Source organism: Puntigrus tetrazona, chromosome 10 (assembly GCF_018831695.1).
Source record: "Puntigrus tetrazona isolate hp1 chromosome 10, ASM1883169v1, whole genome shotgun sequence".
Classification (NCBI taxonomy): Eukaryota; Metazoa; Chordata; class Actinopteri; order Cypriniformes; family Cyprinidae; genus Puntigrus; species Puntigrus tetrazona.
The window spans coordinates 11,458,617-11,474,505 of NC_056708.1; the positions used below are offsets into that span (position 1 = coordinate 11,458,617).

At 37.0% G+C, this 15,889-nt stretch overlaps 2 protein-coding genes across 24 annotated transcripts in view; one reads left to right on the forward strand and one right to left on the reverse strand.

Moving 5' to 3' along the window:
- Positions 1-216: 216 nt before the first annotated feature.
- zpld1a (zona pellucida-like domain containing 1a) lies at positions 217-8,222 on the reverse strand. The gene is made up of 11 exons (XM_043250856.1): positions 8,151-8,222; positions 7,584-7,754; positions 7,283-7,503; positions 6,744-6,925; positions 6,341-6,413; positions 5,450-5,547; positions 4,929-5,009; positions 4,654-4,828; positions 3,670-3,766; positions 3,521-3,550; positions 217-3,168 (listed from the first exon to the last, which is right to left on the reverse strand). The coding sequence occupies exons 2-11, from the start codon at positions 7,687-7,689 to the stop codon at positions 3,002-3,004; spliced, it is 1,230 nt and encodes a 409-aa protein (XP_043106791.1). The 5' UTR covers positions 7,690-7,754; positions 8,151-8,222; the 3' UTR covers positions 217-3,001.
- A 6,173-nt stretch (positions 8,223-14,395) lies between these two features.
- The window catches only part of picalma (phosphatidylinositol binding clathrin assembly protein a), a 33,513-nt gene continuing 32,019 nt past the window's right edge, over positions 14,396-15,889 (forward strand). For 3 of the 23 annotated variants that reach the window (XM_043250096.1, XM_043250098.1, XM_043250111.1), the window contains exons 1-2: positions 14,400-14,632; positions 14,753-15,005. In XM_043250096.1, the coding sequence (XP_043106031.1) occupies positions 14,876-15,005 (130 nt within the window). In that variant the 5' untranslated portion in view covers positions 14,400-14,632; positions 14,753-14,875. Of the gene's footprint in view, positions 14,633-14,752; positions 15,006-15,889 lie in introns of all 23 variants that reach the window. The other 20 variants (XM_043250097.1, XM_043250094.1, XM_043250092.1 and 17 more) reach the window with 14 other exon arrangements.

Here is a 15,889-nt window from a genome sequence, read left to right on the forward strand (position 1 = left end):
CCCTGTCCATGTCACATGCCAGGAGTGTGATTTTTTTTTTTTACTCCCCAAATATATTATATATCAAATGTTTTTCATATGTATTCTATATTATTAATTAAACATGTAACAACTTCATATTAATTTAAAATAGAGTTCATAATAGCACTTTCTGTGTCAAAGGCTGGGATTGTATGATTCAGGGTTTGTGCTCTTAGGTCACTTCAAAATCAAAAGAGCTAATCCTTATATTCTATGCTGACACTCAACCCTTCTTTATGGCAGATGAGGAGATTGTCAGATCAAGAAATTCATGCCAGGAACAAAAGTGGATTTTTATTTAAGAAGGGTGTACTTATATGTCACTATGGAAACCATGCAGCTTTGAAACCAATACTGTAACACTCTTACATAAAGCATATTGACCGTAAAACGATACAACAATGGTTTCAGAAGGAAATATCATTTTGCTTTGATATATATGTATATATGGTATCAAAATGATTACCACAGTATTGATATGTTTTTTCCCCCTGAGAGTTCTGATGTCTTTGGTTTCTTCCTTCCTCCAGGAGAGAAAGCATTATGCTTTGATAGATTGTTTGCTTTTCATATCCAGAGAAGACATAGCGGGTCTCACCCCCTGCCTTTCTGTAGATTAAATGGAGCCATTCATTTATTCTGCCACAATTCTATTAATATTTGTCACTGATGTCACAGATAATAAGCCTGGGCATCTTCAAAGGTCTGGTATGTATACATGCTCTTTGTTTAGCTGGCAAGTCATCGGAAAGCTTTGAAAGCTTGCTTTCTGCAACAGGACAGCATTGGAAACATTAAACCTAAGAAATATATCGTGATCCCTGTGTGTTTTGTAATTACTACAAGAAAATCTGCAAACAAAAAAATATTCAGACACACATCTGAATTGACTTTATTGTTAAAAAAAGAGGAAAGAAAAATCTACAAAGTAATACAAATGCGTGTTTGGGGGATAATAACATTGTTGTTAAATTTAATTAAATTATCTTGGACATAAACTCCATTCAAATATCTTTAAAGAATAAAGCTAATACTGATTATTAGAGTATGTGAAACTAAGTGCTAAGATTTATTACTGTTCAGTGGGTATCACTGAGGCATATGAATACTAATGAGTAAAAACAAATACAATTAATTAAAACTAAAAATATCTTAAATAGTCTTCTCATCCACCTCAATCACATAGCATGGTGATCTAGGTTGCTGTTTGACTTAATTAAATTCGTTCCCTATGGTCTCTTTCTCAGCTCTTGTAACTCAAACTAATTATTGCAGAGAGCAATGTACTCGGAATCACTGGTGTCCCATGATCCTTTGTGCTGTTGTGATGAATAGACGCCTCACTTTCTGTCATATAGCCTCTAATATTCTCACTGAACTAGAAATATGTGTTAGGCAAGTCTATTAGATACCTTTGCTTATGTTCTTCTTGTAACTGATCTTAAACCTTGCAATAATGAAGCAAGGGGCTGAGGTATTAACTTTAAGATACACTGCACCAACAGATCGGATCAATTGACATTTCAAATTAAATACAAGTAAAAAACAGTTTGCTGCTCTGTTGATCAGTTCATTTACAAGTGCAATTAAATAAGGTTTGTAAAAACAGAATATCTATTCATGTTTTCGTTACACTGTGTGACTACGATCGTTTTCAATGTATCATTTTATGTATCATGTTCCGGGTTTGACGGAAACAAATCGTGGTGCTGCCGTGTCGTGGTTTAAGGTCACTTCTAAAAGTATGAAATAAATCGTGGGATAGTTCATTTTAAAAATTAAGCTTCTGAAGATTCCTAATCTCACTTTCTTACCTTTGCTGGACTTAAAAGAAGATATTTTGAAACATATTTCAACTGTTGTTTTCCCATACAATGAAAGTTAATGGGGTCCAAAGCAACAGTGTATGCCGTTATAGAGAAAATACTAGAAACATTTTTAAAAATACCGGCTTTTTCCAAATAAATCAAAATGTGTTAGGAACAACAAGAATCCCTTTACAGCCAGAAATATGCTTCATGCAAGTACAAGAATGCAGACATTTGGCTTTAAGCTGTCATAACAGTAGTTAACCTGAAAGAAAAATCTGATCATAAAAGCAGAAGCGTCTCCCTTCTTGTACATGCATAGAGCATTTTTAAGTGCATTTATAAATTTTTGTTTATGTTGGGTGAGTCGTCTTGAACTTATACTGCCACCTAGTGGCGTGGAAGCAGAATTATGCCGATTCAGTTTTTTTCACTTTTAGAAGCCGTGACTAAAGCCCCGTTCACACCAAGCGATAAAGATAGGAATAAATATACCGTTCTAAAAATCCACACCACAACAATAATGATAAAGGCGCAGAAAATTATATCGTTGGAATCATTTTCAGAACGATTTTTCAGCCAATCAGAATCAGAGCTGTTCTCACAAGCTGGAGAATTTAAAGCGGCAAGATGCGTGTGTGCTGAGAATAAACAGACACTAATATCATTATCGCGCTTGGTGTGAACAGCCCTTAACTCATTTCATTAGCCAAACTGTCCATTAAGTGAGTATTATTCAGCTGGTCACGTGGTCTCAACATGGCAGCCCCCAGATTTGTTTGGTCTACCGGTATGACTGAGAATCTCACATGTGTGTACGTGATTCAGTCAATGTTACATTGTTTAACCTGTAAAACACTTTAACGAAAACAAATGACTGAGTGAATCTTTTAATGCCGTTATTCCTGATTATATCATGTGTGAGAGAATAATTTCCAATCAGAGTTCAGCCTCTAATGGTTTAAATTTGTGTGTTATGTAAGTTTGCAGTGATGAGAATGAAGTATTCATGCTTTGTGACCAAAAATAGGCATCTTTGTATAGCTAAAGGCTGTGTAGAGTGATATTATGATATTATTTCCCTGTACTGTATGTGTGTAACCGAAGAGCTCCGCACACAGGTAATGTTGTATTGTTTAGCTGACCGAACGGCCGTGTGTGTGTGTGTGCGTTTAGCTGAACGCAGGGTTGTGGGTTCCTGACAAGGGTGTTGATTTCCCTCTCAGCAGCGACAGAGAGAGGATGAAGAAACACATGCTCATAACGGCGAGGATCGCGATGGCGGAAATCAAGGCACTCGTCACTGAATTCATTTTGAATGGAGGGCTGTTTAACTGTGCTGAAAGACACACACACACACACACACACAGTGTTAGGAAGACTTATAATATGTAACCCACCGTTCGAACTCTATCGCACACTCTTTCTTTCAGTCCTCTTGCTCATTTCTTGATAACACCACCTGCTTCTACCCTCTATTAACTTCTCTCTGTCGGAAACACTCCAACTCATCGTTATTTTGGTCACGCTTTTAAGCCGCTAGATCCTTTGAGGGGAAAAAAAAATCCTCTATATTTTCTGGAAGGAAGTAAAGCATGCTTTTATTCTCCATCAGAAACGCCACAGTACTGAGAAGGAAGGATTTAGCTCCTTTTTAAGAGGTCTAAAGTGGAGGACAAAGCAAGGCTTACCTAGCTGGGAATTATTGGTGGGAGTTTCATCTGTGGACAGATGAGGATTGTTTTAGTGAGATGAGCACGCTTATCTCATGTTTTGTATACATAACAGTGTTGTTGATATCATGTGCTACATAAACACTACATTACAGCTCATATCGTACCACTTCTGGTGATGATGGGCCCTGCAGTCATGACTGCATTGCCAGAAGCCACGGTAGTTCTTTCCAACACGTTTCTTTTCTTCCTCTTACCACAGATCTGTCAGGATGACAATATTAGTAATTAATAAACACAGTTCCAGCTTAGTTTCTTTGCCTTTAATAACAGAAAACAAAGCATATTATTACAACCAGAACTAAAAGTGTTTTCCTTCTTATTACTTTCACTAGACTGTTTTTAATTATTGATGAGACAGTGACTCTCATTGTATTCTCAGTATAAACTAAAGGCACTACCATGACACATTTACGGTTTAATATTTTTTCCACATAATTGTTTTGGCTTTACTTTTTTTGTTTGATTTCTGTTAAGTTTCCGTTGTTCAATGTGTATCATGATTTCCTCAACAATACTGAGCAGCTCAACTGTTTTTAGCATCGATAATAATAATAAATCGTCACATGAACATGAATTTTTAAATACGTTAAAATAGAAAGTAGCTATTTTAAATTGTATTAATAATTTAAAATATTACAGTTTTACTGTATTTTCGTGATTAAATGGGGTGAGCATGAGATTTATTTATTTATTTTTTTAAAGTCTGAACCTGAACTTTTTAAAGAAATAATCTTTTTGGTACTAATATTATTTCTTAAAAATATATTAAATAATTTACATATAATTTACATTGTAGCCACAGTTATAGTGCATTGTAATACTTGCAACTTTAGAAAATATAATGCATTAAAACACATAAGAAACTTTATCTGAATTTAGCTTACAATTATTTATTAAAATACAGCTTTATGTAAACCTTTTTAAATGTGTTATAATAAAGGCTTTAAGTAAAGTGTTAGCAAAAAATCTATATATATATTATTTCTTTCTTTTAGGATGAAAGATTTTAGGATGAAATATGACCCAGACATGTTGACACACGCTTTCTGGGTTTCACTATAATATTAGTCTCAAGCAGCCATCCTTACAGGCAAGAGCAGGGGGCAGTCGTCAGAGCGACACAGCTTGGTCACGCAGTGCAGAAAGACGGTGGACATTTTCTGGTTCTTGTGCTTGACAAAGCGGAACACCTCGAAGGAGAAGCGGCCCATCTGGCTCTTCCCGTTCTCAAACACTGTTGTCTGCGGGTCCTTATCACATCTGCTGGACCAGAGACAAGACATGCCTAGCGTTCAGCCTCAGTTCTGGTTATATACACACACAAACGCATATGCGTGAGGACATCCAGAAAACAGAGAATTACCCAAAGAATAGGTCGTATCGGAGCTCGTCATTAGGATTCCCAGAGGGAGTCGTGTAACAGTAGTCCATCAGAACATTCCACCTGTGGGGAGTGACATGCGTGAATCAGTCACTAAAACACGCAAGGCTGGATACAAAATGCCTCTATATGAGCAAACCACTGTTGTTTCATATAGAAGTCATGTGTCTTATCTCTACTCAGGGCCCATAATAATCTTTCCCATCCACTTTAGTGGCGCCCATCACCGGCCCTAAACAAGGCCGGCATTGAGTCACTCAGCATTCTTCCTTTAATGGGCTAAACCAGTTCTGGATTTATCAGATATAAGAGAGGAGGTCATTTAGGGAAGTGCTTTAACAAAGCAGTAACACAGTCCATAGACCATAGACATTTGACCGCCATCAGATTTTGTGGTTAACTCACCAATTAGACCGTTTCAGTATCATATGTGCAGTATGTTTTGCATTTGGGCCTCCTTGCAAGATACTCTCCCAAGATATGTTTGTGTGCTTGTAGTTTACCTCCTGTCTAGGTTGGTGGCTTTTACGGCAGCAAACACCCGCGTCTTCAGAGTGAGACCAGACACTGGGATGGCAAGATGATGGACGTATGTGGAGTCCTTAAATATTAAACACCACACACATTTAATTAGTCAATACATCTAAAAATGTAATTATTTAATACAAAAATAATAACATATAATCTACATTTAATAAAAAACAAATTGTTATAAAGTTGTATATTTTATTGTGAATACACAAAAAAAATAAAAATTATATATATATATATATATATATATATATATATATATATATATATATATATATATATATATATATATGGTATATTGTGTGTGTGTGGGTGTGTGTGACCCTGGACCACAAAACCAGTCAAAAGATTTATACATCATCTGAAATCTGAATAAATAAGCTTTCTATTGATCTAGTTTGTTATGATTGGATCAATATTCAGCTATTTAATTATCTGGAATTTGAGGGTGCAAAAAAAATTAAAAACTGAGAAAATCACTTTTAAAGTTGTCCAAAACTTCTTAACAATGTATATTAGAGCACTAATGAAAAATGCACTAATTAAAAATTAGGTTTTACCATAGGGAATTTACTAAATATATTCATGGAATGTAATGTTTACTTAATGTCCTAATGTTTTTCAACTTGTACAATTAATTTTTTGCTGTTGCTATAAATACACCCCAGTGACTTAAGACCAGGGTCCAGCGTTACACCCTCACAAAATAATTAAATACATTCTTATTATTTTAAAGTAAATATATTCTTATATTACATTTGTACAAGAAACAAACTAAAATCATCAAAGTCATCTATTTATATAGACCTAAACAAACGACTAAGCCCAATTAGAAACTACGTTGATGCTCCACAAGTACTCACGTTGTATAGAAGTAAATTCAGTGTGCTCACAAAAGTGCCATTGCTGTCCTTCACTGATATCGCTGCGGCCGACCTTCGAACAAAAGAAGCTATTAAAACGTGATAAATATATTTTGCAGGCCAATTAAAGTCTGAAAGGAAAACTTGTGTAATAGTTTTTCCTGATTTACCGTCTGATGTCCTTGTAATCAACCGTGCATTAGGTTTTACGACATATTCGTTGTGCATACTAATTTAATTATGCCTCACAATTTAGCTCGTTAAAGCTTAACAATAAGTGCTAAACATTTTACAACATGCAATTTGGGACTGTTTTATCTTCCATCAAAATACTGTGAATAATTGAGCATGAATTGAATAAAAGGACACAGACGCATTCGTTTGCTAAATAACAGCGACTTACGAAGCAAGCTGGGTGTTGTTGACCAGGTATTCCAGAGGGTAACTACAACTGAACTTATAAAGCAGTCCCGGCAAGTAGCTGATGACCGTTGGGGGATCCGGAGTGTCAATGTATCCTGCTATACTCCCAATCTGGACCATGGAGAGATTCCCATAGGCGTTAGGCCCCTGAGCCGTGGAGACCTACAGACACAAAGGCACTAAGGTGTGATTGCTCTTCCTAAAACTAATGTACCTTTACCTCCCTAATCCTCAGCTCTTTTATCACTCCCGGATCTCTGCCGTCACCCAACCAAAGCTAAATCCACCTCACCGCAGATGTTCTTCATTTATTACAGACAGATTGTCATGGAGAGGATACTGTCTCTCCAAACACAAGCTGTAGTTTAGCATTTACTGGAACAAATGTGTTTTTCCTCCTAATGACTGAACCTGAAATTAAAGTTCTGGGCCATTTAAGGGCTAATGTGAGTAAATCATTCTGCCGTGGGTCAGTGCCCTACATGCAGGCCCTAAAAGTGGTGAAAACCGGTCTCTTACCACAAGCGAGTTTCCACAGGCCTCCAGCGTGCTGAGACTGATGCTAAACAGCACGACTGTAGGGAAGGTGTTGTTGTTGATGAACCCTCGGCAGTGGGCATCTCCGTGACGCCCGTTCAGAGCCAGGTCAGTGTCGGTGTATCCAGAGAAAAGCACCGGGCAAAAATTTATCTTTAGAGTTATGGTCTGCACTCCACAATACACGCTGATGTCCCGCTCAGCTGTTAGGAGAGATCGAAATATCATTAATTACTTGGTCACTGATCAAATGCTTGCACGAATAAAGCAAGCGCTCACTCACCGGGGAAGCGGCTGTGGAAGTTGGCGTCACAGTTGAACCCATTGAATTGCGCATTCACTACGAAAGTTTTACTTACAAGCAAAAGAATCACACACAAACGTTCCATTTCAACGCCTGAGGAAGACAATGTAGGAGCAATTTCTTTGGATTCATCAGAAAATGCTTCTTGTTCTGAAATGAGAGAAGAAATGCATGATTAGACTCGCTTCAAAAGATAATTCCACTGTATTGTTCTGTAATTATGCCATTAAATTGGAAGAAAAAGAGCGAAAATGAGAAATGCGATACTCTTGCTGGCACTTCTGTTAAATTTGAAACCAATAATGAGCATGAATTGATCTGAGCTGCCACTACACATAATCTGCAAACAAATCAGCCTCTATATATATATATATATATATATATATATATATATATATATACATATATACATATATATATATTCAAAAAGCTACAAATTTGTAAGTGTGACGCTTTAACACATAGTTCTGCGTGCTTCACCCTGACCTTGTTCTCTTTTGCCCTCCGTCTGCTCTAGCATCCCTCGCTCTGTTTCGGAAGACTCACCCGTTTTCCTGGCAGCTGTAGAATCAGCGGTACTCCATCTGTTCTCAGCTGCGACGCGAGACTGACTGGATTACCCAGCATCCCGGCAAAACCACTAGAAACACTGAAAAAAATTAAACATAAGAGATTCATTATTTGAACACGTCAACAGCAAAAGAGCTGTCTGGGGGAACATGGGAAAGTCCATCAAAAGTGAATGTGTTATACAAATCCTTTCACGGGCCCAGAAACATGAGCAGGTTTTGAAGTTTCCCACTCATATCCTTTCTGCTTGATCTTGCTCTGTCAGCGCTCACAAGCGGCCCCGCGCCGCATGTGGTCTGCGAGGGGGGGAATTATCTTTTCATCGGCTCCTGGACTGGGCTCGTCGCTGACTGAGCTGGCCTTTCTGTGTGCCAGGACGGTCTGGGTCGGGACCAGGATTGTCTGGACGCTTTAGATGCTTTGTTTGGCCCGGCTCAGTCAGCACTCCCATGATGGTATCCCACCTGTCTGGCCATGACCCCCCTCTTGGCTTTGAGACGCCTCCTCGTGATTATCACCTAATGTATATGAAAATCTATATAAGTGAATAAAGCCATTTCTAATCTCATATTATCTCCATTATCTGCATACCTCTAGTGATGAATGCTTGTTTTTAGCTTCTCCGAAATCATAGCAGACCAATATTGCATCAAATTAGCTGCTATTTTTACATCATTATTTTTCGAGCGCCTTTAATCTGCATGATTAATTGCCTTAGAAATGTCTCGACGGTCCATTGGTGCGGTAATTCGATTGATTTCATTGTCCGTTCTTACCTGGTTGATCAAAGCTCAAGCAGTCCGGGCTGCAGGCCAGCTCCAATGGCAATACATCACCCAAAAGTTACTTGTCAATCTGTGCAAAATACAAGAAATCCAAAGATTGAGGATTTTCAGAATTATGCAATGCTACTCCAAACTGCTGAAATCCTAAATCCTGCTGGGTTTTACAGAGACACGCATCGCATGAAGCTCTGATCCCCTTCGGCCAGAACTCAGTCCGTCTGATGAAGTTTGTCTAGCATCTTGGACTTTCTTCAGATGGAAGGGATTGTGGGTAAAATGGAGCTATTGGGCTATAGTGGGGCAATTCAGTACTTGTGATAAGTATCTCTATTTATGCGCTTCCAGCAAATGTCATTCTTTCATTTTTCTCACTTGAATGTCTCTATATTGCAGGCTGTAGTGCCGTTTATCAGTGTGACACAATCTTATTCACCTTGGCAAGGTATCAGGGCAAGCAGAACTATTACTGTAAGGATTTCCTCATTGTTGTTGCATTTTTTTTGGTTTCGTTTAATTTTGGAAACCTGTGTCATTGGACATTTTTTGATTTAATTATTATAATTAGCCATGCAAATAATACAATATTTATTTATTTTTTTATTTTATTTTATTTTATTTTAATTTATTTTTATTTTATTTATTTTTTTATTTTGCAGTGAATAATGTGGGTCATTAGGAGGTTATGGTGAGAAGCTCAGTAATGCAATCTAATATACTGACAATGATAGTGATGACAATGACATATCTAACCTTTCTTAAGGTCTTTAGTCTAACCAGCTATGATATTTGACATCTTCTCTTCTCTTAGCAATAATAATGTAGTGCCGTTTATTGCTTATCGTTGGCAAGGTATCAGGGCAAGCAGAACTATTACTGTAAGGATTTCCTCATTGTTGTTGCATTTTTTTTGGTTTCGTTTAATTTTGGAAACCTGTGTCATTGGACATTTTTTGATTTAATTATTATAATTAGCCATGCAAATAATACAATATTTATTTTTTTATTTTATTTTATTTTTATTTATTTTTATTTTATCTTTTTTAATGTAAATGCAAATAATACAATTGTTTTTTATTTTATTAAACCTGTGCCCTTAGACCGTTGACATTTTTGGATTCAATTAACATTTATTTTGAGCCACGCCAGAAAAACAAAATTTTTATTTCATTTCATTTTGGATGTGCCCTTGGACAGTTGATATTTTTGAATTCCAAACGTCCTTTTACGAAGCCTTTCAAGACTTTGTTTAAATGTTCTATTCAATACCCAAATAATGGGTTTTAGTAGGCAGCATTTCTGAAGTTTCGAGACATGCGAAAATAAAAGCCTTTATTTTCTTTTCAAATTCAAATTTCGAATTCAGAAAAGTGTGCTTGGACAACTTACAGTAGGCTTTTTAAAACATTGTATGAATTCTGTTCACTCATATAATGAGTTTAGAACAATCACAGGAAGGTTTTATAGTTACAAGTGTGTTTTGCGCTCAGTTTAAACACCAAATAAAATGATAAAACGGTCTCCGCTCACATCTGAACTTCTGAAAGCAAAGCCACCAGCAGGAATTGTGTTTACGAGCACATTAAGAGCTTATCGCAACACAAAGGCTGTATCTGTTTTTATTTGCCTGGCATTTGGTCGTGCTTCATTTTCTTGTCTCTTTATTTATCTGATGACTTTCTTCAGAGTGCAGTGAATAATGTGGGTCATTAGGAGGTTATGGTGAGAAGCTCAGTAATGCAATATAATATACTGACAATGATAGTGATGACAATGACATATCTAACCTTTCTTAAGGTCTTTAGTCTAACCAGCTATGATATTTGACATCTTCTCTTCTCTTAGCAATAACGATATCTGCATCTTGTATCAGAAATCAGTCTATAGTTTCAGGTAAACCGTGTCTCTTTTTAGGGAACAAGTAATTACTGTTTTTCTTCTAGCCGTGTGAAATGCCATCAGCTGGCGGGCAAGCGGGTGTCAAGCCCAGTGCATCAATCACTGCGGCCTTTAAGGAATTAGGAACGATGAGCAATCTGTCTCTGTTTGGTTGTCATAGCCATCCCGCGGACGAGATACGTCTAGCCTGCTGAGAGAAAAGCGAAGTGGATTTTCAAACTAGAGAACGCACTTTCAGTGGCCTTTCTGAAGCGCCATAAGGCACGTAAAAGCCACAAGTTCTGCTAATTGCCTCTGTCTCTCTCAAAGAATGGGCTTGCTTTGTTGTTTAATTGTGCCATGTTTATTCATAAGGGGTTTTGTAACCAGAGGCACTCCATTTTAGCTGCTTATGATGTAGATTTGATTTGAAATATAACTGGGATGATTTTAGGCCACTAATTGGGTATTAATGTTGCAATTCATTGGAGATTAGAAAGACTTTGTCGGGACTGTCTGAAAGTCAAGCTCTGAAAAGCGTTCGAGCCGATGAAAAAAAATCAATTTCATACAGATGGATCCGCAGTACCAACATAAGGACAGATAACACAGTTTGATCATATTTTATAATACTTCTAATGTGGAAGCGAGTCAGCTGTGTGGCGATAGAGAGATGGAGTGTGAAAAAGAGAGAGGGATAGAGTAGGAAAGTCTGTCGGTGACAGGTGTTTGGCCCTGCATGTGTCGGGTACAGCGCAGATGAAAATGCCTTTTTTCTTCTCGGTAGATTGTATTGTCTGTCACAGCAGCCAACTTAGTTACCTCCTAACTGTTTTCCTGTCAGCAAAGGGAACATCACTTGTCATCTATGTTAGCACTCATCCAAGACAAAAACAGTTATATCTGCTCGTGAATGGGGTCATATGGCACATGCTATACAGAAAAAAAACATATCCATTTCAAGCATATGACATCTATATCACTTTTCTCCTCACACCCTTTTAATGACCCATTTTGTGATCCTTATTAGTTGTTTTTAAGTAAATCTGTTACATCAAATATTAACGTTAGAAATGCAGTTTTGAATTTTAAAAAATGTGTATATTTGAATAACTTCTGTGAAATTGAGTTTAATAATTGGTAGAGGTTTCTTGGAAATGAAATAATGCTTGTAGTCATTTTTAGCAATATCAATAAGTGTTTTAATTTAGTCTGAATTGGTTTAGTTCATCACATCAGTGATCGATTGATTTGTCATTTTAACGTATTTAATTTCATAACAAGCATGTTCTATGGTATCAAAAGATTTATTAAATATAGCCTATATATAAATCACCTTGGGTTTATAATGTGGCGCTATTGTGTAAAAATAAAGCACTCTGTTCCAGGAAAAAGTTTGTAGAGTTGAAACACTTCTGGACAGCGTTTGAGGAAACTATTGTGCATGTGAGAGCTCTGTGGGACTGCGCAGACAGAAAAGCTGTGTTTCTGGTCCCAGGTGGCAGAAATCACAGGATGCCTTATTGTTTATGTGTGAAACACAAGCCATGTGGTATTCAGACCTGAGGGACACGCCTTTTCGTTATGAGCCATATCTATAACCAGCTTTCTCCTCACAGACACAAACCTTGACAGAGATCTGCAGCATACAAAACATTGGTGTGTCTGGATTGCAATGTAGGAAATTATATAAAAAACTACATTTTTATAATAATCATCATCTTCATCATCATTTTGATGATTATGATTATTATTTAGTGTGTTGCATTTATAAATAATAATAATAATGAAATTAAAAAGAAAAAAGTCATGAAAAGATACAAGTTAGGCTAGGTTTAGTGCTGTGTTCCTGCTGTGTGCTTTATATATATATATATATATATATATATATATATATATATATATATATATATATATATATATATATATATATAACATTTTAAATAATTGTAATAATTTTGTGTGCTTATATATATATATATATATATATATATATATATATATATATATATATATATATATATATATATATATATAACATTTTAAAGAATTATAATAATTATTAGTAGTGTGATTACTGTAATTCAAAAAATATTTTAAAAACATTTTCGCTCTAATAACAATAACTATTTTATTTATTTATTTTTTTTAGTAATAAGGGTTGTTATGCATGTGAAGATTAAGTGTCAAAGGACCCTGAAAGTTATAGATTACACTTATTATGTAAAATATAAATACAAGCTCTTGAAATACTGTTCAGTATTCTGGTGGAATCCTTGTTGTAAATAGAAAAGGCTGACATGCACCTGCGTACTCTCAAATGGATGTTGTCAAGATGCTCTTGAAAGTTTGTGAACAAGGACACAAAGACCCGCATGTGTACATCGCCCCCTACCGGTGAGAGTGCAACACAAGAGACAGATGCCACCTGTGCGATGCCGGCTGTTGATACAGGCCAAAGTCAATCTGCTCGGCCCATTTCACACAAATGAGCCTCGTCCTGAAACTGATCAGTGCTCTGGCATTGTGCATTAGTGGCTGATCTCCTGGACATTCAATCTCTGATAACCTCTCCCTCTCTCCTCCTCAGCTTGAGTTAGATGTAATTGCACCAGTGAGCAGAGTCTATCTATCTATCTATCTATCTATCTATCTATCTATCTATCTATCTATCTATCTATCTATCTATCTATCGCTAAAAAGGTTTAGAAATATTTGTATTCTTAATCAATATTGGAATGCATCAAGCTGAATTGGGCAGATGCTGGAAACAAAATTTCAGATACTCAACATGAGTATAATCTGATTTACATCAATTATTTAAGCGTTAAAGACGCAGCTCAGGATGTATGGGTTGCACTAAAACGCAACGCCTACCTGCTTTTTTGGTGCTTTCTGTAAATGCATATTTTTATCACTAGATGTCTCCCTTTACAGGCATTTTCAGTTAAAGATTATTGCACTTCTTGCACTGAGAAACTTAGATGTTTCATTTTCTTCTTTTTGAAGTTAATCATTCGATCAACCGGAAGCTAATAATAAGCTTTCCATTTATAAATGAATGCTACATTACGGAATATTTTTTAAGTAATAAAGATTAAAAAAAGTTAAAAAAAAAAATCCCCTTCTAATAAAAAAATTAAAATATGTAGTAGTGTTATTGTGAAATGTTTGCCTAAAGGAACACTCAGACACTTATATCTACTCATGTTACATTTCGACATAAAACAAACACATATAATTGTATATAACAATTATCCTATATACTTAATCATTTTGTAAACTATGACATAAATGCTAATTTAATCAGTAACACATCATTAAATAGATTATGTTGTAAAAAGTACCACATGTGAAACCATGAATTTGGTTGGACAAATTCTGTCACGTGCACCGTCTCCTGTCCGAATAGCGGAACTAGTAGATAATACACGGAAACTATCCCTCTACAGCCACCATTTTGGCTCAAAATCCAAACAGTAGCGCTCACATTCTACGTAGTGCTAAGTACCGGTATGACATTTTGGAGCCAACATGGCGTTATTTCACTCCGACCATCCAGCATCCATATAAACCTTGGGAGGATCCTCTGAAAAGAGGAAACAGACCCGCCATTTTCCTACGAGCCTTTTAAACCCAGCAGGGGGAGGCGAGATCCGAGAGGAGAGCCACTGAGGAGGAAAAGGGGGAGTTAAGAGAGGGAGAGGAGAGTGCGTGACTGAGGGGTTAAGAGAGAGAGAGAGCGAGAGAGGGAGAGAGAGAGGACGCTGCCGCCGTTAATAGAGGAGGAAACGTTAGGTACGTAAATGTCGCGATCAGCTGACGAGCATACATAGAGAGCAAACTTCACTTGGACTCTGTGAAGCAGCGGATGCGTCTTATTTGCAATCTCATTTCTTTCCTCTCTTTCTTCCACAGTCAGGTGGCGGAACAGTGCACATCCCAGGGACTACAGCACTGCCGTTGGATTTAACCGCCCGAGCATATTTCCCCCCTCTTTTTTTGTTTTCCCCCTTTTTCTGTTTGTTTAAAACTGCGAGGATGTCTGGACAGAGCATAACGGACCGGATAACGGCAGCGCAACACAGTGTTACCGGTTCCGCGGTGTCCAAAACGGTGTGCAAGGCGACCACGCACGAAGTCATGGGGCCAAAGAAGAAGCATTTGGACTGTAAGTGCCTTGGCATTTTTTTTTTGTGCTATGTCGCTTTCGGACCCGCGTTTGAAAGTTACGTCAGTCACTCGTCGCCCTGGGAACGAGAGAGGTTCTGGGCTCGAGGCCTGCAAAAAGATTCACGTTCAGCGCTTGCTCGCGTTATTTAACCAGCTTCCTCCAGCGACCTTTGCCGATGTTGAAACCGATCGTTTGTGCAGGGAGTTCTGAGATAGCACGAGTACAGTACAGCTCGGCGCATTTAATGATTTAACTTGCTAACTAATAATTAACCACATTTAAAAACGAGCCCATCTGCTGTCTAATCAGGACGCTTGCAGGTCGAGTCGGATGGATTCATTGAGAAATCCAGTGATTGCAAACAAACGTGTGCTTTTGGTGTGAAAGAAAATCCCTGTTTATGTCTTTCTTTTTGAGGTGGCAAAACAAAAAGCAGCAAGTTTTATCAGGGTCACATTACTGTACGACTAATGTTTATTTCTGAAAGGTGTAGGTAAAATAAATGATAATTCTGCCATTGTTTGTTCAACAGCATGTTTATGAAATCCATTTTCACGTGACAAACAAAAGGAGATGTTACTTTGCAGAAAGTCCAACTGCTCTTGTCCATGCAGTGAAAGTGAAAGGGGATCACTGCTGTCCGGCATATTTTTTTTTTTTTTTTTGTCATTTAATGACTTAATTTTTCATGCAATGTCCAATGATTTCAAAACTTGAACTGGCACGTGAAGCTTGTGAATTTTCATCTGCTTTTTTTGTGTTTTATACAGCTGTTTAGGCGTTTTAATTGAAAAAATATTTAAAACTTCTATACGATCATACGTATTTCACAGAAATATGTCCAAAATTAGGCAGCACGTGTGATACCATTTTTTTATGTA